A 22,994-nucleotide genomic window follows, 5' to 3' on the forward strand; every position below is an offset into this window, starting at 1 on the left:
TGTACTGATTTGGAAATATTCCAAATATTCATGGTTGCAGAGTGATTGATTAAATTTAAGATATTACAGCAGTCTGCCTTAAAACCTCTATTAAAATGAATTTTGTTATAGATATTTTACCCTATTTTGCCCCTAGGACTGTAGTAGTAGTGTGTATTTTTATTCTTAGTAGTATTGTGTATTGTAATGGAAAATTACTCTGCATTCATGTAACCGGGCTTTGGTCAACGCCTGGTGCGCAGGCCTCCAACTGTAACACTTGCTCTTTCTCTCCTTGACACGTACATTCCTCCTTTGAAAGGCAGACTCACCCAATACTCTGTATCATTCTGCACGAGAGCTTGTATGCTCTGTAACTGATCCTTTCTGCGCAGAAAGCTGAATAAACAGGTGACTAAGACACTTGTTTTATAGACTTTATTTTCAGAATTTCCATCACAGTATTTTATTCTTAGTTTCTTTTAGTATTTGTATGGTCACAGACATGGACTACCTATTATGTTGATAACTGAGTCATGACTGTTTTGTGATTGTCCTATTTGTCTTGTCTGTACACTGCACAAACAAAGTTCCTCACAGAAAATAAAGTAATTTGAATTTAATTGAATTACTGAAAAACATTATTGAAGGGCAGCATTTTGATATTAGATTACATATCAAAATGCACATTTTGCACATTTTGGTAAAGCTTGAAGATTATGATAATGACACAATTTACACTGGAGTCTACAATATAGCAATAATATCACTTTGCTCAAGGGTAATAAAATAGGTGTGAGCCAAAATAACCATAATGCCCTTTGAGTATCTTTGGCTTTTGACTCCTATCTGTATTGCATAACTACTATAAGTAGCCATAATCACAGGGAAACAAACCAGATTTTTGTTTAGTGAGGGGATTCTAGTCTGTTAGTTCGGTAACTCAGTGAACAACAGGGATTTGCTTTATCACACATCACAATTTGTATGATATTGAATTAAGAAATGAAAGCAGATGACTAACTGGTTTGTTTTGCTCTGATCAGTGTAAACTGGCAATTGCTAATTTTATGCTTATGTCTTTTTCCCACTTGTCATCCCTTGTTATTCACTACATAAGCAACAGCAGATTCTACATAACATCAGTCATGGCTGCTTTTTCCCCTGAGCAATATGACATGGATATTTTAGGAAATGGAAAAACGGTCCGTGATTTCATAGACAATAAAATAAAAGAGCGCACTTTAGCGGTAAGTATTACTGTTAGGGATGGAGAGTCGATTCCAAAAGAGTCAATTCTCGATTCCATCACGACGATTCTGAGAATCGATTCTACTAATAAACGGAATTAGAGTCGACTCCTGTTGCGATCTCGACTCCAAACTCTGGAATCAAAGAAACTGCTTAAACAGGAAGTAGTGTTCATTTGTTATTCATTTACCATCCATCATTATAAGTCTTGTTTGAGACATCCCCTGTAGTAGTCAACGGAATATTGTCAGAGTTATGGTGAATTGTTTATTTTATCAATTAATGAAGATACATGATTACAGCTAAAGCTAGTTTCCTAAATTAAGCTAACATTATATACAAATGTTTTACTTACATTGTTGCATCTGAAATTTTAGTATGCCATTTTGTGTTTGTTACAGTTTTACAAAAAGAAACATTCAAGTAAACTTCAAAAACAAGATCCTGGTTCTCCTGGAGTTATTTGAATAAATGTTTACAGGGACATCTAGCGAGACCAGTACAATCACAGTCATCATCACAATACTGTTATCCCCCTAACTGCCATAGTCACAGTATGGTGAAATAATAAAAAGAGTCTTGAGATCTGCATTTTCACAAAAACATGTTTATTCTGCTTAATTCAATCAGGACTGCAAAGAACCTTTCCATGTGGCCAATCTAGGTATTCTGTTGAAGAAGCACCTCTGTTGGCTTAATAACTTGCCTCGAGTCAAGCCTTTCTATGCAGTGAAGTGCAACAGCACTCCAGCAGTTATCAGGATGCTGAGTGCTCTGGGGACGGGGTTTGACTGTGCCAGCCAGGTACTGATGATGTATTTTGAAGGAAATCTATCATGATCACTCTCCTTTTGTCTTTTTCACCCTCTTTCTCCTTCTGTGTTTCTCTCTCTCATTGAAAAAAAAAAAAAAGTTCCAAGATGTGTGGCACCCTTCCTCCATTTCCTTTGGGAGTATGTTTTTTCAATAATTTGAAACACTTTTTGCTCAAATACAGGCAGAGATTCAGCTGGCCATGTCCCTTGGAGTGACACCAGATGAAATCATTTACGCACATACATGCAAACCAGAGTACCATATCAAATATGCCGCCACTCATGGAGTTCGGATGATGACTTTTGATAACCAGGACGAACTGTCAAAAATTGCTCATTGTCATGCCAACGCTAAGTAAGTGACCAAATCCTGATCATTTCACTTCAAAGCCTGATCATACTGTACGTTCTTCCTACTGCATTCATGAACTAAATATGAGACTTCTGAATGATTGTCCAGACTAGTGCTTCGCATTGCAGTGGATGACTCCAAAGCGCTGATAAGACTCAGTTCAAAGTTTGGGGCCGATTTGGCGACAGTTGGTAAGCTGCTGGAGCGAGCTGGAGAGCTGGGCTTGGAGGTCGTTGGGGTCAGCTTCCATGTAGGCTGCGAGTGCACCGACAGCTCGGCTTACAGGCAGGCCATAGCAGATGCCCGACGTGTCTTTGACATAGCAGTAAGTGGCAATGTTGACATTAATATCAACATCACAAAAATATATTGGTTTTTGAGAAGTACTTTATTTGATAAATTTAGCATTATGTAACAATAAAGTTAGTAGTGTCATCTTTTTGTGTCCAGTATTTATTATGCTATGGTATTTTTTGTGATTATACATGCTGACACATTAGCACATGGTGTATGTTTAGTGTACAACACAGTGTCATAAAATTTTGTGAAATGACGTGTTGTGGACACAAATGTTTAACCAAAGTCGTTTTACATGCCTAAACTTAAGCTAGCTTAACTTTAGCTAGCTGCCTAGGCTAGGTTCTGATAGCTAATGGACTAAATATATTAAAATGTAAACATCCCTCTGGATTCTTGAGTTCCATTCATTTCAAATATGTTTTTCATGATATATATCTATCTATATGACCTATCTTGGTTCACAACAGTAGTACAGAGCTGGACTTGCTTTTCCAGATAGCGTTTCCCACCCTGAGTGTTCAAAATGTCTGGTCAATAGCCAATATGTATGGTCAGGATGAAACAACAGGTCTATTGAATAGGCCAAAAGAGGCTTATTTTTTGTCTACTTGCTTCGGAATCTCCCTCAAAGTAAAATATTTCATTAAGAGAAATGATCAATGATCATCTGTCGGGGACAGGGTCGGGGATCTTTCGCTACGAGTCACACAGCGATATCGTCTGATCAATAGTTTGGACAGACTGCTTGTGGAGTTTGCAACTGTGGATAGGTGTTTCTGGCCTGGACATAGCTTTTCACGATGATATTCATATCTTTACATGAAGTAAATTAGAAATAATGAGAGCAGGCTATCCCCACTTATCAAAGCATCCAGCATTCTCTGCCATTGCGCCTCTATTTCCTTTACATCCTACTACAGTACTGTAGCAGTTGCAGTCTGTGCTCGCATGCAAGTATCAGCAGAAATGGGCAAGCCAGATGCCATATAATATCCGTTCAAAAACTAATTGTATTAACTCAGTGTTTCATAACTCTTTTCAAATTCGGTGTTTAACGCAAGTAACACGATTTTTTACCAGGTCAGTAGCTGTAATGTGATTACTGAAAATTAGACAGTAGTGCATTAATACTGTGTTACCGGGAAAAGTAATGTGATTACATAACCTGTTATCCCCAACACTGCTTATACCATAGGCATGTTGTGTATTTTTGCTTTTATTATTCCTTTTCAGAATTTGTTGGGCTTCCAGATGAGTCTCTTGGATATTGGTGGAGGATTCCCTGGGATCGAGGACTTTCAAGTGAATTTTGAAGAGGTAAAATGTAATAAGTTTTCATTAAAGAAATACAGTGATAAACTAGTGTAACATATGTCTATTTGGTGGTACAAGATCAAACTGTTGCACCCATTATCCTGGAAAAACACTACCAACCAACACTGGTTGGTAGTCACCAACAGTCCATCATCGCTCAACTTTGATTTTGGATGCTGTTGCTCATAAAAAGTATAAACACTAGAGCGATTATAGAACGCATTGCAGAGGTTCAGTCATTTGCTCTCATCTAGTTACTTTACTTTGTTACTATAATTGTAAATAGCAATTAGTTACTTTACTAAGTTAGTCTTTATTAAAAGTAACTCAGTCGAGTGCTTTCAAGTTACCCGCTTAAAAACTTCACAACCTTTTTGTCTTCTGGTAAAGTTCTCACTAGTAGGCTATAGAAATCATCACCGAGTACACTGCTGTTATCTACTGTTATCTACTGTTATCTACTGTCTAAAACAAGCAGCTTTCATTTATCCGGCGTCTTTATGGTAAACTAGTATGATCACAGAGGCAGCCTTGATTAATCATGTCTGGTCTAAAAAATAAACAGCGGATACCGCTCATAACACATTGGCAAGTGCTTTCAGTTCTCAGATATACAGGTAACAGTAATATTCTTACCCTTTTCTTCCATCAGTTCAAAGTAATGCAAATACCGTATTTCCTCTAATATTGGCCCGGGCCTTTATTTACCTCAACTGCAAAGGGGACCAGGCCTTTATTGGAAGCAGGCTTATATTAGAGACAGGCCTTTATTTCTAATTCCCTCTGTTTGATAAGTATATTTGCTCATATTTTAGTATGAAGCCTCCTTGTTTTCTGTTCTGCTTCTGTTGGGGGTTCATTAGGTAGCCGTTTTTTTGTTACTGCAATGCATTACGATAATTACGGTAATCGACGGCAGCATGCTCCAGAGACTTCCACCAGGAGTTTACCGGTGTCCACCGTTGTTTTTAGCTGCGACCAGCAGCTCTAGAGCTCGCTCTGTCGATCGGTCGGTCGGTTGGTTGGTTGGTCCACAAAAATTTCCCCACCCTTTGGCGGCCTATAGCCACACAGTACGTGGTCGCAGCTATGGCAAATTCACGCTTGTTTCCTTTGTTTTTTTCCCCGGCTTGTATTTGGAGCCGGCCTTTATTTGTTCGTGTCGACCACGGCCCATTATCGGAGACCCGGCTTTTAACTGACTACCGGCCACTATTAGAGGAAATACGGTATTCCCAGTTTGTGAAGTTTATTGTGTCCATTCTGAAATCGAGTCGGAGCCTACAAGCCTCCACCGCGCGTCAACCAGCTACTGCAGTATGCTTTTAGTAACGCAATGTAACAAAATATATATATTTTTTAAAGGAATAGTTCTCCCAAAAATGAAAATTCTGTCATCATCTACTCACCCTCATGCCAAATGAAACACAGGTGAAATTTGTTAGTCCATATAACACACAGGGAGGCTGCCAGCACAACTTGGTACCAGCCTTCTCCAAAACAAATCAGCTGTAGGTAAGATTTGCACTAAATTATGGTGTAAATATACTGTAGGTCTTTTTGGAACTCTGAAGTACTGGTCCCCACTGACTTCAGTTGCTATGGAGTTGTGCTGGCAACCTCCCTGTGTGTTATATGGACAAACTTCACTTCACCTCATGCCAGTTTCAACTGGCATGAGAACTATTCCTTTAATTGCACTATTGAAAATGTAACCATTTGAAAGGAAAATAATAATGATACAGTTTGTAAACCAGTCTGCAGAATAGCCTAATAACATGTTATGTAACTGCTTTTGCAATGTTATTTTTCATTCTTTCTTTTTAAATAAGAAGTTTCATTCAAGTAAATCTATTTTCTTTATTCAGGTCTAGATAAATAGCATAAATTGTCTCCTCAGTGTACGTTTTATTCTACAGTCTATTATAAAAGTATGGTCTTCCAGAGCTGTTGATTACTGTTTAATTTGAGTTCAGAGAATTTATCGACGTTAGGATAAGAGAGTTCCATAATGTTGTCATGACAACTGAGCCAGCGATGGGGTCAAAGTTCAATCCAATTTAAGTCTCAGCGATGGGCACAACGACCATCGTAATGATGACAGATCGCCTGTCGCTGGAAGTATAAACAACATGTCATTGCGACCGACGATAGAATATGATTATCGCCAGTGGTGACGATCATAAATCGCTGTACTATAAACTGCCCTATACACATACACATACATAAAAAATAAAAATAAAAAATAAAAAAAAAAACATAAATGAACATTCTAAGGACAGATCTATTTCATGTTTTTTGTTTCCATCCAACTGTCAAGCAAATTTCAGCTGGTTGGAAGCAGAATATAGGCCTCCTCAGTGTAGACTGTAGTAACGTCAGAACCAAAGCACATAAACAAAACGTAAAAAAAAATAAATAAAAAATGGATTAAATGGGCCTTGCGCAAGTTTCTTCCATTTTAGTGCTTCGAATGCGCAATTCTTCCTCTACCACCTTCTCCTTCCCACATGCATGTCATACGTCTGCATATGACATGCCAGGTGATAGCCAATCAGAGAGCTTGTTACATTCCATGGCTAATTTGCATTGTTTTACCTCGTTTTACCAGCGAAAGGCCCAAAGTGTCACGGAAAGGCTAAATGGAGAGGCTAAAAGGAGAAGCTAAATGACTAAGCAAATCGAATAGCTAATAGGAAAAGGAAAAGCAGCGGGGAAATGGAAATGCAAATGGGAAAGGAAATTGCCCTTTTAAATGCCTGATTAAAATCTGTATTCTTAATTCAATTTGTGAATCCAGTTATTTATTTCTGTTTTTAAACTGCATTTTCAAATACATTTTTAAATTCCATTATTTATTTATGAATTCATTAATGTATTTTTAGATGTACTTATTGACTGTTTTATGGTTGTTTTTGTAAATCCTATGTAAATCTATTTATTAATGGATTAATATTTCATTTGTAAATTATTTTTTATAATTCCTCTTTTTATTGCCCATTAAAATATCAAATAATGAATTACTTTGTAATTTAGTATTTATTCATAGATTCATGAATTAATTTGTAAACACATTTATTAATGCCTATTTTTATTGTACAATTAGTTATTAATTAATGAAATGCTTTATTACTATTTCCATGACACTTGTGGTCCTCCACAGCCTTGCCTTTTGGTTGGTTGTAATGTTAGAGATCTAGGAATTTAACCATATTTTCTTTTTTGCATAAGAGTGTCAGCTAAATGTCTGAAATATAAATATAACATCTGTGAAATATGCCTTTCACCTATTACCTTTCATCCTAGATTTCAGCAGCCATTAATTTGGCCCTGGATGAATTCTTTCCCCTTGGCTGCGGGGTGCAGATTATCGCTGAACCAGGGCGATACTACATGGAGTCAGTGTTCACACTGGCAGTGAATGTCATTGCCAAAAAGGTCGTCATGGAGGAAGCAGCTGAACAAAGTAATGTATAGAAATGTATTTTGAAGCCGCAGTGAGTGTTGAGTGTTGCTTATCCAGTCATTTACCTTTACACAGAATCTGATGTAACTCCCCTCACTGTCCACTCAGTAGTTCAGAAACCAAACTAACATCCGGAGGTGCCAGCTGCCACATTCATGCAGTAGAACCTGGCAAAGGTGAATGGGGCTGACCAAATAGCTGCTGTGCAAACCTCACCACAAGGCCTCAGCACAAGGCCTCAGCACAAGGCCTCAGCACAAGGCCCAAGAAGTTGCTGCACCCCATGTGGAGTGCACCTGCACTCGCACTGGGGCTGGCATATCCATTTCCTTGTATGCCTGCTGGATTGTCTCCACAATGCGGTGGAACTCTAGACTTGGATACAGCCCCGGCGTCAAGGATGGGCTTAGCCCACCTCAAGATGACCCCAAGTCCCCCCATCCCTATGCCCACCCCCACCTCCCAGGCCTGTGGAAAAAAAACAGGAGAAATAATGGATTGTTGAAATAAATAGGCACAAAGCTGATTGGTAATCTGATTTTAAATGTTTGAAACATACACATTGGTTTAAGATTATTTTTAATTTGGCTAGTGTTATTTGTAGGCTACCATAACAAAACAGGCAAAAAATTGGCAGCTCAAAGAGCTAGCGTAAATGTGAGGACCTTGTGGAGCTTTGCCATTCTGATGTTCTAACAGTGGACTTCACGACGTTGGTTAGCTTTTTGTCTTGTGCGAGCGGTAGCAACAACAAAATGGATATAAGTTTTTTAAAACTGGAACAAAGGGAGACAGCAGTACAGTAGCAGCAACAAAGTTGTCCTGGCACCAGGGCTGCTTGAATACTGGTTGTCCAAGCCCATGATGATTTAAAACAGACAAACAACTGATCTGTTTTCCTGAAACAGACAACTGACAAACAACTGATCTGTGTGCCTGTGTCCACTGGATATAGCTACACCTTCAAGGCTGTGATGAAACACAACACTGACATCTCACTCACCTTCATGAGGGGGGTAGAAGGGGCATAGTTCAATCAATTTGTTAAGTTGAACTTGGAGAGCACCTTCAGGAGCAATGTGAGGTTTGGACATAAGACCTCCTGTGTTGTTTGACAGCAGCTCCTGAGTGAAGACAAATTATGCAGCTCTCCTATTCTCCTGGCTGATGTCACTGCTATAGTGAATGCTGACTTGAGTGACAGCTATTTCAAGTCCATTGTCTCAAGTGGCTGAAAGGGCCCATGCCATAGGGCACCCAAAAACCTATCCAGATCCCACGGTGGGAAAGCTGGCCTACTACTATCGGGAGTGATCCTCTGAGTGCCCTTAAAGGAATAGTTCACCCAAAAATGAAATTTCAGTAATTATCTGCTCACCCTCATGCCAGTCAAAACACAGGTGAAGTTTGGTAGTCCATATAACACACCCGGAGGTTGCCAGAACAACTTCATAGCAGCGTTCTCCAAAAAGTCTTTGGCTACCGATCTTTAGAGTTCTGAAAAGAGCATAAAAATAACAAAAAAATACATCAAATTACTCCATACAGCTTGTGGAGCATAGTCTCCTGAAGCCAATGATCAGACATAACGATAGGTAATGACTGAATTTTAATTGTAAGAAACCATGCATTGAGACTACATTAGTTGTTTGGGTCGAATGGCTGCTTGGGATGGGACGACTTGGTAATCTCACAATTCGATTTTATTCACGATGTGGGGTTCGCGATTCGATTCAGCCATGATTCGATGTGATAAAAGTCAGATGAATACAAAGTATGATTGGACAACATTTCCATTATTTATTTGACAAAACTATAAATCTTTTTAGCAATGTTTTTCTTGCAATGGTTAATAGCCCAATCAGAATAAAAATGCCTCATATAACCACCTCAATCAGAATAAACTGGCCCATTCCGAATGAAATTTAATTCCGTTTGAGAGGGCTGGTATAACCCTTTCAGAATCCGGTCAATGGATAAACTTACGTCATGTAAACACTCGTTCCAATCACTTTCTTTTATTGGAGTAGGCTCCACTTGTTATTAACACTGGGGTGCTCGGGCTTGACGTAGGCGGCTTGGTCTGTTTTTATATCAAGTGCTGACTCCACCTAACCGGGCCAGTTTCGGCATACACCGATGACAATTACAACAAGTGTACCCAATCATTACGGGTGCAAAGCAAAATGTCTGTTTCTGACACTTTTGAAGTCGTATGTTCCGATAAAGCTTCATCAGAAAGAGCAACAGTAAAGCAATAACGGTGCCAAACGCCTGACACAGGTCCATGTTTTAAAAACGGAAGCCCATGTTAGATTCTATATTTCACGCATGTCAGAAATGTTTAATGTGATTACATACTGTGGAGCATGTAAGCGCACACCATGCAAACCTTATTTAACATTCATGTAAACACTTGGGGGGGATATTCAATCAAAATTATTTCATTCAGAATAACAAAATATGGCTCATGTAACCGCATCTCTCGCATTTGATCGGATGTCTGGGCTCATCAGAGCTGCTGTAACTGCCGGTTGTTGTTGGAGATATCGATCCAGAACATCCATAATGAGTTTGTGCTATGGCAGTTGTAGCAGGGTCTGTTTGGAAGCCAACACCACGTTCGCTGTAGAGCTCCTGTGAAACAACGCTGCCGCTCGTCTCACCCGGCAAGCTCTACTCAAATATCCTCTTCCTTGTCCGCCATGTCTGCCACTTGGCTTTGCGGTTTTGCATTGCAAAGTGTTTGCACTGTGTAATGGGTGGAGAAGGAGGAGGGGCAGAGGCAGGCGGATTACAGTAAGCGGCAGACAATATAGCTCACAGGGTGTACGTCCGATGCACATCGTTATATGCCACGATGTACATCGTCATGATTTTATATTGCAAATTATTGTACTACGATATATCATCCCATCCCTAGTGGCTGCCCATCTGCATTACTTGCGGTTCCGCATCAGCACCCCTGACACATCCTGAGCACAGCAAAGGGCCTTCTAGGCCCGCTGAAGCATCCTGTTAGTGTCAGCCAAACATGGCTTACAGCTCACAGGAGTGCAGTGTTCTGCCTGCAGCATGAACTGGGACAGCCAGAGATGACATGTCATTATCCGGAAAGCCACCAAGGCCTTACCGCCCACATTAGCCTGCTCACTCATTTGCTTAGAGAGCAGCAAGGAAACCTGTTGGAGTTCTATGGCCAGGGCTCATGAGAGTCCATCTCTCACCTGTGACTATGGTGTCGATACAATGCCAAGAGCAACTGAGTTTCCTTGAGACAGACATGGAGGGGAACACCAGGGCTGCTATGTCCTGATCCAGGAGGAAGTGTTCCACGACCAATTCTGTCTCAGTTATGCACCGACACTAGACACCTACAAATTCCTGTCCATCAACTTGGCTCCAAACGCCTCTCAAACTGCCTAGGAATGACCTCCTCAAAGTCAGGGAGGAGGGGCACTAGGACGGGGCCAGGCCGACCCCGAGCCTCATTATCAAAGTGGGAAGGGGTAGTACACTGAACCGCTGGCGGGTCATTTCCTAGAGAATTAGCTGCCCTAGCGGTGATCTCTCGGAGGAGGGGAGATGATTGTTCATGCTCGCCCTCCATTTCTTCCACCTCTTTTTCCACCACTTTTGCCCTGGGGGGAGGACATCCTCCTCTTCTGTTCCGAAACTGAAAATGTCTAGCACCCCCTCATCAGACTCACTGGATGTGTGGCACTCCACTGTCCACCCCCCACCACCTGAAGGGCATGGGGTGGAGGCAGAGTAGGAGGCAGCCCCCTGAAAGAGGGGTAGGCCCTGTCTGGTGCCCACCCCTTGTCAGCTGTGGGGCCTGGGGTGGGGGTAGGGGATAGGGGAGCATTTTCAGGCTTACCCCACTCGCCATTCCACACCACCACCCTGGGCATAGTGGGCTTCCCTCAGCAGGAGTGTCTGGTCATTTGCCCTCAAATGAAAGGAACCTAGTGTCTGTTGCTGGCATAATAAAACAATTAATGCTTGAGGCAGGGTTTTCTCCGGCCCCGGCACATAACGGTCATGCCCATCCTTTATTGGCATTTTCAACCTGCAGCCCATACAGGAATGACCCTCCAGATTTCACTATGTTGTGTGTGTGTGCATGTTTTTTTTTTGTTTTTTGTTTTTTTCAGATAGCGAGGAGAACATCCCTGGCAGAGTGATGATGTACTACATTAATGATGGAGTGTATGGGTCCATGAGTTTCCTCATCAATGATCCTGCCCATCGCAAAGTGTCACCTTACCTTCACAGGGTAAAACACAACAACCCAACCTAATGTAGGCTTGATTCAAATTCTGGTGCAGGCAGCTAAGTTAACTTTAAATAAAATGTGTTCTGTTGAAGAGTACCAATTACTCTACCTTATGATAGGGGAGGACTTCAATGTCCCAACCTACAGTGATACTACTGGGCGGCCCAATTGCGAACGATTATGTTCTACTTTTCAAAAGAATCCCCTCCAGGCTGGGTAGATTTAGAGACATGCTCTGTTAAACCAGACCTACCGTTGCATCTGTACATGTACTCATCTAAAGTGAAAGCTTTGAAGAAAGCAACAAATAACCCTATTGTACTGAATATGATAAATGTGTGGTATGACATCCAAAAATATTTGAAAATTTCCCAGCCTCTATCATTTTTCAGTCCGATCTGGGGCAACTTAAAACTAAGGAAGAAGGAATATACACTTACAGACATGTGTATCTTGCAAGCCAAACGGCTTATTGCTCTTTATTGGAAGAAAACAAATAGACCAAGTATTAAAGAATGGATTAACGAAATGGCATCATGTATGGTATTAGAAAAGACAACTTACATATTGAGGAATAGACAAAATGTGTTTGAGGAAATCTGGAAACCTTTTATGTTCCTTAGAAATGCAAGTGTTAGAGATACCCTAACATAAGGCAATAATCGTATAATTTCTTAAAATAATATACATAAGTATCACCTTTGAGACAAGAATGGCATTGAGAGTACTACCTAGAGTGTTGGCATAATTTTTATGTATTCCTTTTTTTAGTTTATTTTGGTACTGCTGTTTTTTTTCTGTGTGGGTTTATGCCACCCATTCGTCTTTTGTTAGTGACACGTCATTGTGTAGATGATGACATCATCAGTGTCATCATCTGTAAACCATTATTTAAAATTGTGTGATATGTTTGGTGTCTCTAATCTCAAGCATCATTTTTACCCTTCAAAACATGTATCTGAGTAATCCAAGAAGTCAAAAATTAATGATGCCAACTTTTTAAAAGTATCATGAAGGTATAATATTTTTTTGTTGCTATAATCGCTTCAAGTTAATAACATCTTGAGTTGTTTTACTTTGCTCTACATAGACAGTTGAGAGCAGTGAGCAGAGATACCGGTCTGTCCTCTGGGGTCCAACCTGCGACAGCATGGACAAGCTTACTGATGACTGCAGCCTGCCTGAGTTACAAGTGGGAGACTGGCTTCTCTTTGACAACATGGGTGCTTACACAGTTTGCTTGTCTACTGACTTCAATGGCTTTGAAAAAGCACACATCTATTGTGTTGTGACACCTGAGGCATGGCAAGCCTTAATCCCTTCTCATACATGAAGCCCTTTACATGAATAACCTTGTAGCATCTCTGTAAAAGTTCTGTATGAACATGAGATAAGAATGGCACAATATTGATGTAGCTAGCACAATCCATATAAGCATTTAACATGTTATATTACTTGGTAAAAATGTATTGACAAGCCATGTTGAATATTTTGTGATCTAAATGACATTTGTTTTCCCTCCAAATCAGAATCAGAATCAGATTTATTTTTGCCAGGTACATTTTCACATATGAGGAATTTGACTTGGTGAGGTTGGTGCAGTGCAATATACAGACATTTAGACAGACAAACAAGCAGCAATCAAGCTTTATAAGTTGAATTTAAATATAATAAGCAAAGAAAGAAGAGATTCCTGAAAACATATACAGTATATACAATACAATAAGTAGGGCTTTTTACAAGGGCTCAGTAGTAAGGTGCATATAGTGTTTGACCAAAGTACCAAATATGAATATGCATAGTGTCACTATACAGGTAATACAAATATGATAAATATGGCTATGCATTTACAGATGTTAAATTGTGTGGAATTGTGCACAGAGATTCAGTCAGTGAAAGACGGGGATTGTAGACGGCCATTGTAGGGTGATTGTTTTTCTCTCATTTTCATTTGAGATTTGGATTCAGAGCTGGTTTGTTTAGGGATGAATTCTCACAACCCTTTCTGTTTTTCAAGTCTGTATTAGTCATATAGCCTAAGGGCCACATGAGAATATTTGGGATGTATGTGTACTATACAGAGACATTTAGGGAAATCCCTTCTTTGCAAAGAATAGGCTTGATTGTTTTATTCTCTTATTTTGCATTATTTTATTGCTCGGTAAATTGCTTTGTGGGGACCTTTTGCTAAATATGCTTTAAAAAACAAGTGAAAACCCTGATTGTGTTGTGTCAATGTTTTTTTCATCATACAGGATATTCCAGATCTCACCAAGTACATGATACATACAGTAGAGAGCAGATATAAGAATAATACTAATGTGTGCATGCATGGTACTAAAACAGTAGTATACACTTACATTAAACACATACACACCAGGGTTTCACACTTTCACGTCATTAGAACTTAAATTCAGTGGCAGTAAGTTCTTACATCTTGTCTTCTGTGGGAGTTTATAGTAGAAGAAAATGCAGCAAGCATTGTTTGAGAATGTGGAGGTTGGAAACATCCCAGCTCATATCAGTAAAAAGTAGTGGTACATATATACTGCAGTTATCAAAGAACACTACAGAAAATGCTGACAAGTTGAACGTCCACAGGACAAATAATGTACTGGCAATACAATAATAATCATTTTTGTGTTGTTGACATTGTGTTCTTTTCATACCAAGACTCAGTTCACTTTGCATGAATACTAAAACTACTGTTATTTATTAATTCTGTTATTTTAAAGTAAATAATTAATTCACACAGAAAAAAACCCACAAAAAAAAACAGACGAATAATTCAATATTTTGAAAATGATGAAAATGATGGAACTTCCTCTCAAAGTATCTCAATGTATTTGGTCAAACTGACTGATGAAAAAGCATCTAGTATGCTAATACTACACACTCTGAGACATTCCTCAGACGATAGGCTGCATGCAGGCACAACCTAATTTAAAGAAAGAAAGAAAGAAAGAAAGAAGAGTTTTAAAATAAAATAATTCTACAAAGAATTGCATTTTGTATGGTGTACTTGCAGGGGACAGATATAATGATGGACTTTTCTTCGTAGTAGTAGTAGTGGTAGTAGTAGTAGTGGTAGTGGTAGTGGTATTACTATTATCTAAATTGAGCCTGGTTTGTTGGAGTTAAAGTCAAATGTTTACGCCCATCCACTGCCCTGGCCTCCACTCCTTTATTTTCCACCAAGCTGTTTCAATGTCAAACTTGTAGAATGTCACTGGAAATTACTTTGCATTACTTTTTGTAACTATAGCCACACATTTCACACAAGATCAGGCTGGTGTAGAATGTCCAGAAACTTTGCTCTTCATCAGTCTAGGTCGGGTTCAGTGTTTTGCTCAACTGCACTTCAGTGTGACATGTGGGGATCAAACCTGGGACCTTCCAGTTACTGACCACTAGGCCATCCTGCCACCCTGTGTCTGCTCAGCACCAAATGAGATGTCCACCTGGCCGACGGTCTCCACATTGATGGTTATTGGGGTGGGTGGTGGGGTGGTAGGTCTGACTGTTGACAAGGGACTGAAGGAAAGTTCCTTGGTTTTTGAAGTGTTGAGTTCGAGGAAGTTGTCCTTACACCATTGTGTGTAGTTACTAACTGTATCCTGGTAAGCAGTCAGTGAGTCCTTGTCATGCAGAAGTGCGAGGATGGCAGTGTCATCTGAGTATCTGAAATAGGTGGTTCACTAGCAAGGACCACACCGTCAACAAGATGCATTTAAATGATTTATTGGAGGATGATTGATGAGTGTAGTTTCTGGTAGCCGTATGCGTTGTGGGGAGGCTTCTTAGGGAATCCGCCACAGCGCCTGGGCAATGACGGACCCCCTCAGGACCCTACAAGGGGAAGGAAGGAGAGGGAGAACAGGAAGAAAGAATAGGGCGCGGGGGGGGGGGGGGGGGGGGGGGGGGGGGGAATACGAGAGCGAAAAGGGGAAGAGAGGGTTAGGATGGTATTTAAGGGATGCCGGAAGAGGCGCGGTTGAGGTGTGGTCCTGCTCCTGAAACTCGCTAGGTAAGCTTCAATTGTGGTGGGGAATGGGCTGAGGCAGTTGTTGGTGTAAAGGTTGTAGAGGAATGGGCTCAGAATGCAGCCCTGCGGAGCTCCAGTGTCGGTGATGATTGTTGGTGATATGGTGTTCATGACTCTGACAGACTGCGATCGATTGGTGAGGAAGTCATGAATCCAGTGGATGAAGTCAGGCTGTGCATTCAGTTTATGGAGTTTAGTGATCATCTGATGCTGGTCTGTGGCCCTGCTGGCCTTGAAGGCAAACTGCAGGGCATCCAGGTGTTGGCTAACCACCGGGAGGATGGATTTTAAGACCAGCCTTTCAAGGCACTTCATGACAATTGGGGTCAATGCCACGGGTCTGAAGTGGTCCAGCTCAGATGGTCGGGGCTTCTTGGGCATAGGGACTATGGAGGAGGTTTTCCATAATGTGGGCACAGTTGCGGAGTGGATGGATTTTTTTACAGAGGGTGGAAGGCCAGGCTGAGCTCTGCTGCACAGGCCTTCAGGGTGCGCCCTGGGATGTTGCATCTTGCATCTGCTCAACTGTGTCTGGTGTTTAGTTGTGAGGCGAAGTTGACAGGCTCATCCTCTTGTGGGGAGTTGGGCTTGTCGACTTAGCCAGTCAGGGATTTTGCATGCTGGAAACAGTAATTTAATTTTAACGTCTGTGTTCCACAATAAGAAAAACACTGAACAGAGTGATGTTCATGGAATTATATATATATATGTAATAAGAGGAAAAAGACATAGCTGTTTCTAGGCCATATAAGTTGAACTTTTTGTTAAAAAGACACAAAATTATATTTGGAGAACAGAAAAATACTGCATACCAACACCAAAGCCTGGTTCCATCTGTGAAGCATGGTGGAGGGAGCATCATGGTTTGGGTCTGTGCCGCCTCAGGGCCTGGACAGCCTGCAGCCACTGAAGGAACAATAAATTCCAAATTGTATCCGGAAGTTGTACAGGAGAATATCAGCGTAACTGTTTGTGATCTGAAACTTAGCAGAAGTCGGGTCACACAGAATGACCCTAAGCACAGAAGTGAATCTCCAACAGAAGGGCCTTAAACTGGTGAAAATGTACACTTTGGGATGGCCAAGTCAGTCCTGACCTGAAGCTTATTGAAATGCAAAATACCTCTTACCTGCTGTGCAGGTCTTAGCAGCTACAGGAAATGTTTGGTTGTTGTTGTAAGAAGGTGCAAATAGTTCCTGAATCTAGGTTCACATACTTCACATACTTTTTTCCATCTAAGACAGTGAATGCTTAAACAATATGAATATGAAAAAGAAAATACAATTGTTTGTATGCTATTTGTTTAGTCAGATTTGGTTTATCCATTATTATGGCTTAGATGAAGATCAGACCACATTTTAGGAGCAATCAATGCAAGAATCCAGGTAATTTCTAAAGATTCAAAAACGTTTTCAGCCACAAGGTGGCACTGAAGTGTATAGTAGCCTACACAACTTTTTTTTTAAACATAATTTGAATGCCATTTTAGAAGAAGTTGAATTACAAAATAAAAACACGAGTGAAATACATAGTAGGCTATAAATAAAAGATAGTATACAATAATAGTAGCATATAAAATATTGTATATCATTTTGAACGCAAAATTTGTCAAGATTCACAAAACACAAGCCACAACTCTCCGACCATAGCACACCATTCTAGAAGAGTAAGAAAAGATTTGAAGAAATGTATGTGGGGTAATTATTTTTATCACTGCAGTCTCAACAATGAAGGTGCTATAATCCCAGCAATAACTTCAGAGACCCCTAATAAAACAAAACAAAGTGTAAAACAAGTCAGATTGAATCAATCCCAATCATTTCCAGTTGGTGGTAACAAAGTAGATGAAACTTCACTCAAAACAACTGTTGTGATTTATGTGTCGTGTTTAGTTAAAGTCGCTCAATATTTATCGCTCAATTAAATAATATAATAATTAAGATTAAAGACTGTAATTGTAATACAGTAGCAGAAGAATTTTAACTCTTTGGTCGTGAAGATGGAGGTGGCTCTTAAAAGAGCCGTTTTGTGTCGGTGTGTGGAGCAGAAGGTTTAAGCTCGCTCTCCGCGGATGCGGCGGGCCAGCTGTATGTCCTTGGGCATGATGGTGACCCTCTTGGCGTGGATGGCGCACAGGTTGGTGTCCTCAAACAGGCCGACCAGGTAAGCCTCGCTGGCCTCCTGAAGAGCCATGACAGCGGAGCTCTGGAAGCGCAGGTCGGTCTTGAAATCCTGAGCGATTTCTCGGACCAGGCGCTGGAAGGGCAGCTTGCGGATGAGCAGCTCGGTGGATTTCTGGTAGCGACGGATCTCTCTCAGCGCCACGGTACCGGGCCGGTAACGGTGAGGCTTCTTGACGCCGCCGGTGGCCGGGGCGCTCTTACGGGCAGCCTTGGTGGCGAGCTGCTTCCTGGGGGCTTTGCCTCCGGTAGATTTGCGAGCGGTTTGCTTGGTTCTTGCCATTGCTTTTCCTTTCTCTCGACGGAAGAAAAGTGTAACGGACTGCAGCGAAATGCTGCTCTTAAGTCACCGGGCTGGGTCTGTAACGGTGACGCTGCTTCACTGCACCGGTTTCTGATTGGTCTGTAGCCAAGCCGCTCCTCCTTCAGGGCAACACCGCCTAAATCTCCGGCGGTTATTGGAGAAAAGTCCTTTCTAAATGTCCGCCAAAATTTAAACTCAGCCGCCCGTCGCTTCTCTGCCCGGAGCCTCTTTTCTGATTGGACGGACATGAACCGCCCCGTCCGCTCCGTGGACATATAACCGAGGTTTTCCCTTGTGCTTCACATTTTCTTTGAGTCTCAGCTCTAGAAAGACTTAACAATGAGTGGCAGAGGCAAAACTGGCGGAAAGGCTCGCGCCAAGGCAAAGACCCGCTCGTCTCGTGCCGGGCTCCAGTTCCCAGTCGGCCGTGTCCACAGGCTGCTGCGCAAAGGCAACTATGCCCAGCGTGTCGGTGCCGGCGCCCCCGTCTACCTGGCGGCTGTCCTCGAGTACCTGACCGCTGAGATCCTGGAGTTGGCTGGAAACGCTGCCCGCGACAACAAGAAGACCCGCATCATCCCCCGTCACCTGCAGCTGGCCGTCCGCAACGACGAGGAGCTCAACAAGCTGCTGGGCGGAGTCACCATCGCTCAGGGCGGCGTGCTGCCCAACATCCAGGCGGTGCTGCTGCCCAAGAAGACCGAGAAGCCTGCCAAGAAGTAAACCTCACACACCGGCTGCTCTCCTCACAACACAAAGGCTCTTTTAAGAGCCGACAAATCATTTCTGCAAAAGGCAAACTTTCTTTTATTATCCAATACTACTAGACGGTACCTACAATTTGTAGGCCAAAACCTTTTGCCTACATTTATTATACCGTCAGTCTAGTTTACGTAGGCTACCTAGTTGATAATGTAGCCTAAAATGTGAACCTTCAATTACTAAATACATGGCTAATATAGTCTAAATTCCTGTAGCCTACTTGAACTGTAAAGAACAAAGGATACAAGTGTTTTCTGATATTAAATGTGTTGATCACGGACAATGTAGAGCCAAATTTAAAAGGCAATGGAGAGTGGTGTGAGATCACTTTTTTTGTCATCTTGCTGCCAAATTGACATCACACATGCAGTGTTTTTAAATCTCAATGGAGTAAATCTTCAAACCTTTGGTATCTGATAAACAATGTGCCTTAGTGCCACACCGGTTCCGGGTCGTAATAGAATAGAATAGAAGTAATAGAATTCAGCAGGAAAAAAGAGACTGATTATAATCACAGAGCTAGCAATATAACTATAATCAATAAAAACAAGCTAAATGAAACAAACAAACAAAATAAACGGTACCTATATAAACAATCGTGAGGTTATCTAAACATGCTGCTGACAATGTCTGGTGACTTCATCATGCTAAAGAAGTCATGCTTGTTGTAGCCTATTCTTGTAGGGGAGACCGGGCCATGTTGTCACATGGACAACTGCGCTGTGTTTGTGCACTCTGTTCCATTTCCTATACCAGTGGTTCTCAACGTGGGGTCCAGGGACCACCAGGGGTCCTTGAGGAGGTTCCAGGGGGTCCCCAGCAAATTGATGAACTGTTAAACTTCACCACTATATAGTAAGTTAACACAGTTCCAGAATGTAGAAGAATGACTGTTTTGATCATATTTTCACTGTTATCTCTTTGCCTACAATACAGATAGTCATGGAATTCTGGACAAAATCATATCTAACAATAAAAATATTCTCAGATTTGGGTCCGAGAGACAAATGGGGGTCCATGGCCCTGATGTGGACTAACTTAGGGGTCCTTGATATGAAAAAGGTTGAGAATGACTGTCCTATACTATGACCTAGGGCTGGGCGATATGGTTGAAATCAATATCATGATAATCATATGGATTTTTCTCGATATAAATATATATCACGATATGGTTCATGTATGCAAAATCATGTTAAATAATTAAATGAATGTTCATCTCATTAAACCGAATGGTAATGTTAGGTGTGATGTCAAACAAAACAGAAATATTCAAATAATATTCCTACCATACCTCATTTTATGAGAGTTTTTAAGTAAAATTTGCTTGTCATCAATTTAGACAGCAGAAATGTGTGTCACGATAGTAAAATATCTTCATATCATCACAATATGATTTCACTGAATGACGATATCGCCCAGTCCTACTATAACCTAATTACATGAAAACCATAGTATTGTACTGAAAACAACATGTCAGAACTCCCACCACACACCACACACATGCAGACATTGTGAAGTGGTTTAGTTTTTTGTTCAACCAAACTGAATGGGTGAGATCTAAGAGACTTTGACCACGGTCTGACTGTTGGTGCCAGATGGTACCAGCATCTCAGAAACAGCTGTCCTGCTGCTATCTTCACGCACTGCAGTTTATAGAGAATGGTGCAGTAAACCAAAAACATCCGGGTCAGAGGTCAGAGAACAGGCAGACTCAAATAACACCTCTTTACAACACTGGTGTGCAGAAGGGCATCTCACAACACACAACTTGTTGGCCCTTATAGGATAAATGTTGTTATGGCAACAGATGACCAGCCAGTAGAGTGTATATAACTATACATATACAATATGTGTGTGTGTGTGTGTGTGTGTGTGTGTGTGATCTTTGCCTGATCTTTATACAAAGTAGTTATTATATCCCCGAAATTAGTTTCAGGGATATTATGGACTCAACTCACCGCCACCACCTCGTCCGCCGCAGATCCTTTGTGAACACGATAACTTGAACAGTTTTTATAAGAATCTTTTCAAATTTGGTATGGAAATTGATTACCCCTAGAGGAAGAACTCTATGGGACCAATATAATTGGGAAGATTAACCCTGGAGTATCATTGTGTGATTATTGAATGGCTTTTTATTAGGCTACACTTGACTTAATGGGGCCTTCAAGGATTAGGGAATTTTGGGGATATAGCCTACCCTTGCTGTCCATCCAGTTTATTTCTTAAATTAATTCCTGTAGGCCTACAGGAGAGAGTAGACCATTCATCTTATAAAGGTTTAAACTAGTGGAAAAGTTACGCCACGCCACTGATGAAGCATTTTCATGAAACAACTTTTATTTTGAAGGCAAACTTGCCTAACCGGAAATACGGTTTCTGGTAGCTTCTGCTAACTTTCCACAGCTATACGAGAGTGGGGAAGGACTGCAGAGTTTGGCACCGCCCAGCTAAGGCGCTCTTTCCGTCCTCCTTTACGTCCGCAATGAAGGTTTATATAGTGAATGTTGCTGAGCTTCTGCATCAGTTTGTTCTACTTTTGAACTAAACAAATCAGCACCATGAGCGGAAGAGGCAAAGGCGGAAAGGGACTCGGTAAAGGAGGCGCCAAGCGGCACCGTAAAGTCCTCCGTGATAACATCCAGGGAATCACCAAGCCCGCGATCCGCCGTCTGGCTCGCCGCGGCGGGGTGAAGCGCATCTCCGGTCTCATCTACGAGGAGACCCGCGGTGTGTTGAAGGTCTTCCTGGAGAACGTCATCCGTGATGCCGTCACCTACACCGAGCACGCCAAGAGGAAGACCGTCACCGCCATGGATGTGGTCTATGCTCTGAAGAGGCAGGGCCGCACTCTGTACGGCTTCGGAGGTTAACGCCATTTACCGACCAACAAAACCACACAAAGGCTCTTTTAAGAGCCGCCCAATGCCTCTAAGCAAAGAGTCCGTTCCTGTTTCTTTGTGACTTGTGTAGACTAATCATCTAATGCACTGTACGTTTTCCCTTTATAACATTGTAACGCAAGCCTAACTTAATGCTCTTGCAGAAGCTGACACAAAAATGGCTTATTGGTACATTTTCCACAGACTTGTCATTGAATCAACTCAAATTTGTTACCATAGCCTTGGTAGGAACAGCCACTGATCTGTGTTATGGTGAAGTGGTAGGAAATGCTGGATAACAAAACGGTTAAGATAAACCAGGCTGTAAAACGACAACTTATTGATACTTTAACACAACATAACTTTGAGCAAATGGCCTATGTATGTCCTACTGGCTGTCTCAAGAGTTAGAACAAAACACGGTGAAGCAGCGTTTTGTTATCATGCAACACAGACCTGGAATAACCTCCCAGATGATATTAGACAAGCCCCGACTCTGACCACTTTTAAGTCAAAGCTAAAAACTTTCTTATTTTACATTGCCTACTCTACCCTGTAATGGCTAAAACATATCTTTTCATCTTAGCTTTTAAATAACCTTAATTTTAACTATTTCTGTTCAGGATCCCAACAGAGCTGACACGGGCAAGTACGAATTTTCATTCGTCTTGTCCAGGTAAAGCTTACTTGTGCATGAGTGAACACTATATGTGGGGGGACAGAGCTTTACCCTGTATGATTCTCATCCATCTGTGGATGGTGAGGTTTTTGACCAAGAGGAGAATCTATGATTCTCGTCTGCCTTAGGCAGTGAGATCTGATGAAAATATCAGATCAAGAGTAGAATCAGGAAGGACAGGGGAAAAGAAAATTACAGAAAAACATATGGGTTCACTCACAATGTGCATCTAAAAGTGGGAGTATTTGTTGTATTTTTTGTGTTCTTTCATCTTTCTATCTCATTTGATTTGATTTGAACTGCACTAGTTCACTTTTTAAGTCTTTTATCTTTTGTATCTCTTGTCTGTACTTTTGCACTTTTTAATTGTAACAATTGATTTATCA

General features: G+C 41.2%; 4 protein-coding genes across 5 annotated transcripts in view; 3 read left to right on the forward strand and 1 right to left on the reverse strand.

Annotated features, from left to right (window-relative positions):
• LOC139662399 (histone H2A-like) overlaps positions 1-22,994 on the forward strand; it is a 68,239-nt gene that overhangs the window by 43,959 nt on the left and 1,286 nt on the right. Inside the window, exon 3 of one of the 2 annotated variants that reach the window (XM_071541081.1) lies at positions 18,613-18,997. In XM_071541081.1, the coding sequence (XP_071397182.1) occupies positions 18,613-18,997 (385 nt within the window). Of the gene's footprint in view, positions 1-18,612; positions 18,998-22,994 lie in introns of those variants that run through there. The other variant, XM_071541082.1, reaches the window with a different exon arrangement.
• LOC139662383 (ornithine decarboxylase-like) lies at positions 302-14,178 on the forward strand. The gene is made up of 9 exons (XM_071541064.1): positions 302-390; positions 1,109-1,229; positions 1,861-2,034; positions 2,228-2,400; positions 2,506-2,722; positions 3,931-4,014; positions 7,318-7,477; positions 11,635-11,756; positions 12,847-14,178. Exons 2-9 carry the CDS (start codon positions 1,128-1,130, stop codon positions 13,087-13,089), a joined length of 1,275 nt encoding a protein of 424 aa, XP_071397165.1. The 5' UTR covers positions 302-390; positions 1,109-1,127; the 3' UTR covers positions 13,090-14,178.
• LOC139662391 (histone H3) lies at positions 16,737-18,264 on the reverse strand. Its single transcript, XM_071541072.1, has 2 exons — positions 16,931-18,264; positions 16,737-16,778 (listed from the first exon to the last, which is right to left on the reverse strand). The coding sequence occupies exon 1, from the start codon at positions 18,262-18,264 to the stop codon at positions 17,854-17,856; it is 411 nt and encodes a 136-aa protein (XP_071397173.1). The 3' UTR covers positions 16,737-16,778; positions 16,931-17,853.
• LOC139662395 (histone H4) lies at positions 21,592-21,985 on the forward strand. Its single transcript, XM_071541076.1, has one exon. The coding sequence runs from the start codon at positions 21,609-21,611 to the stop codon at positions 21,918-21,920; it is 312 nt and encodes a 103-aa protein (XP_071397177.1). The 5' UTR covers positions 21,592-21,608; the 3' UTR covers positions 21,921-21,985.

This window comes from Centroberyx affinis, unplaced genomic scaffold (assembly GCF_046629955.1).
Source record: "Centroberyx affinis isolate AG114_WGS23_722 - 3 ecotype Tasmania unplaced genomic scaffold, CSIRO-AGI_Caff_v1 ptg003780l_1, whole genome shotgun sequence".
Lineage (NCBI taxonomy): Eukaryota > Metazoa > Chordata > Actinopteri > Beryciformes > Berycidae > Centroberyx > Centroberyx affinis.

What these genes read in the sequence shown, in the direction of transcription:
- LOC139662383 (XM_071541064.1), top strand. Translation starts at nt 1,128, where the DNA reads ATGGCTGCTTTTTCCCCTGAGCAATATGACATGGATATTTTAGGAAAT. An exon ending in TAAAAGAGCGCACTTTAGCG is followed by an intron (nt 1,230 to 1,860) that starts GTAAGTATTACT and finishes TAATTCAATCAG; the next exon opens with GACTGCAAAGAACCTTTCCA. An exon ending in GGTTTGACTGTGCCAGCCAG is followed by an intron (nt 2,035 to 2,227) that starts GTACTGATGATG and finishes GCTCAAATACAG; the next exon opens with GCAGAGATTCAGCTGGCCAT.
- LOC139662395 (XM_071541076.1), top strand. Translation starts at nt 21,609, where the DNA reads ATGAGCGGAAGAGGCAAAGGCGGAAAGGGACTCGGTAAAGGAGGCGCC.
- LOC139662391 (XM_071541072.1), bottom strand. Translation starts at nt 18,264, where the DNA reads ATGGCAAGAACCAAGCAAACCGCTCGCAAATCTACCGGAGGCAAAGCC.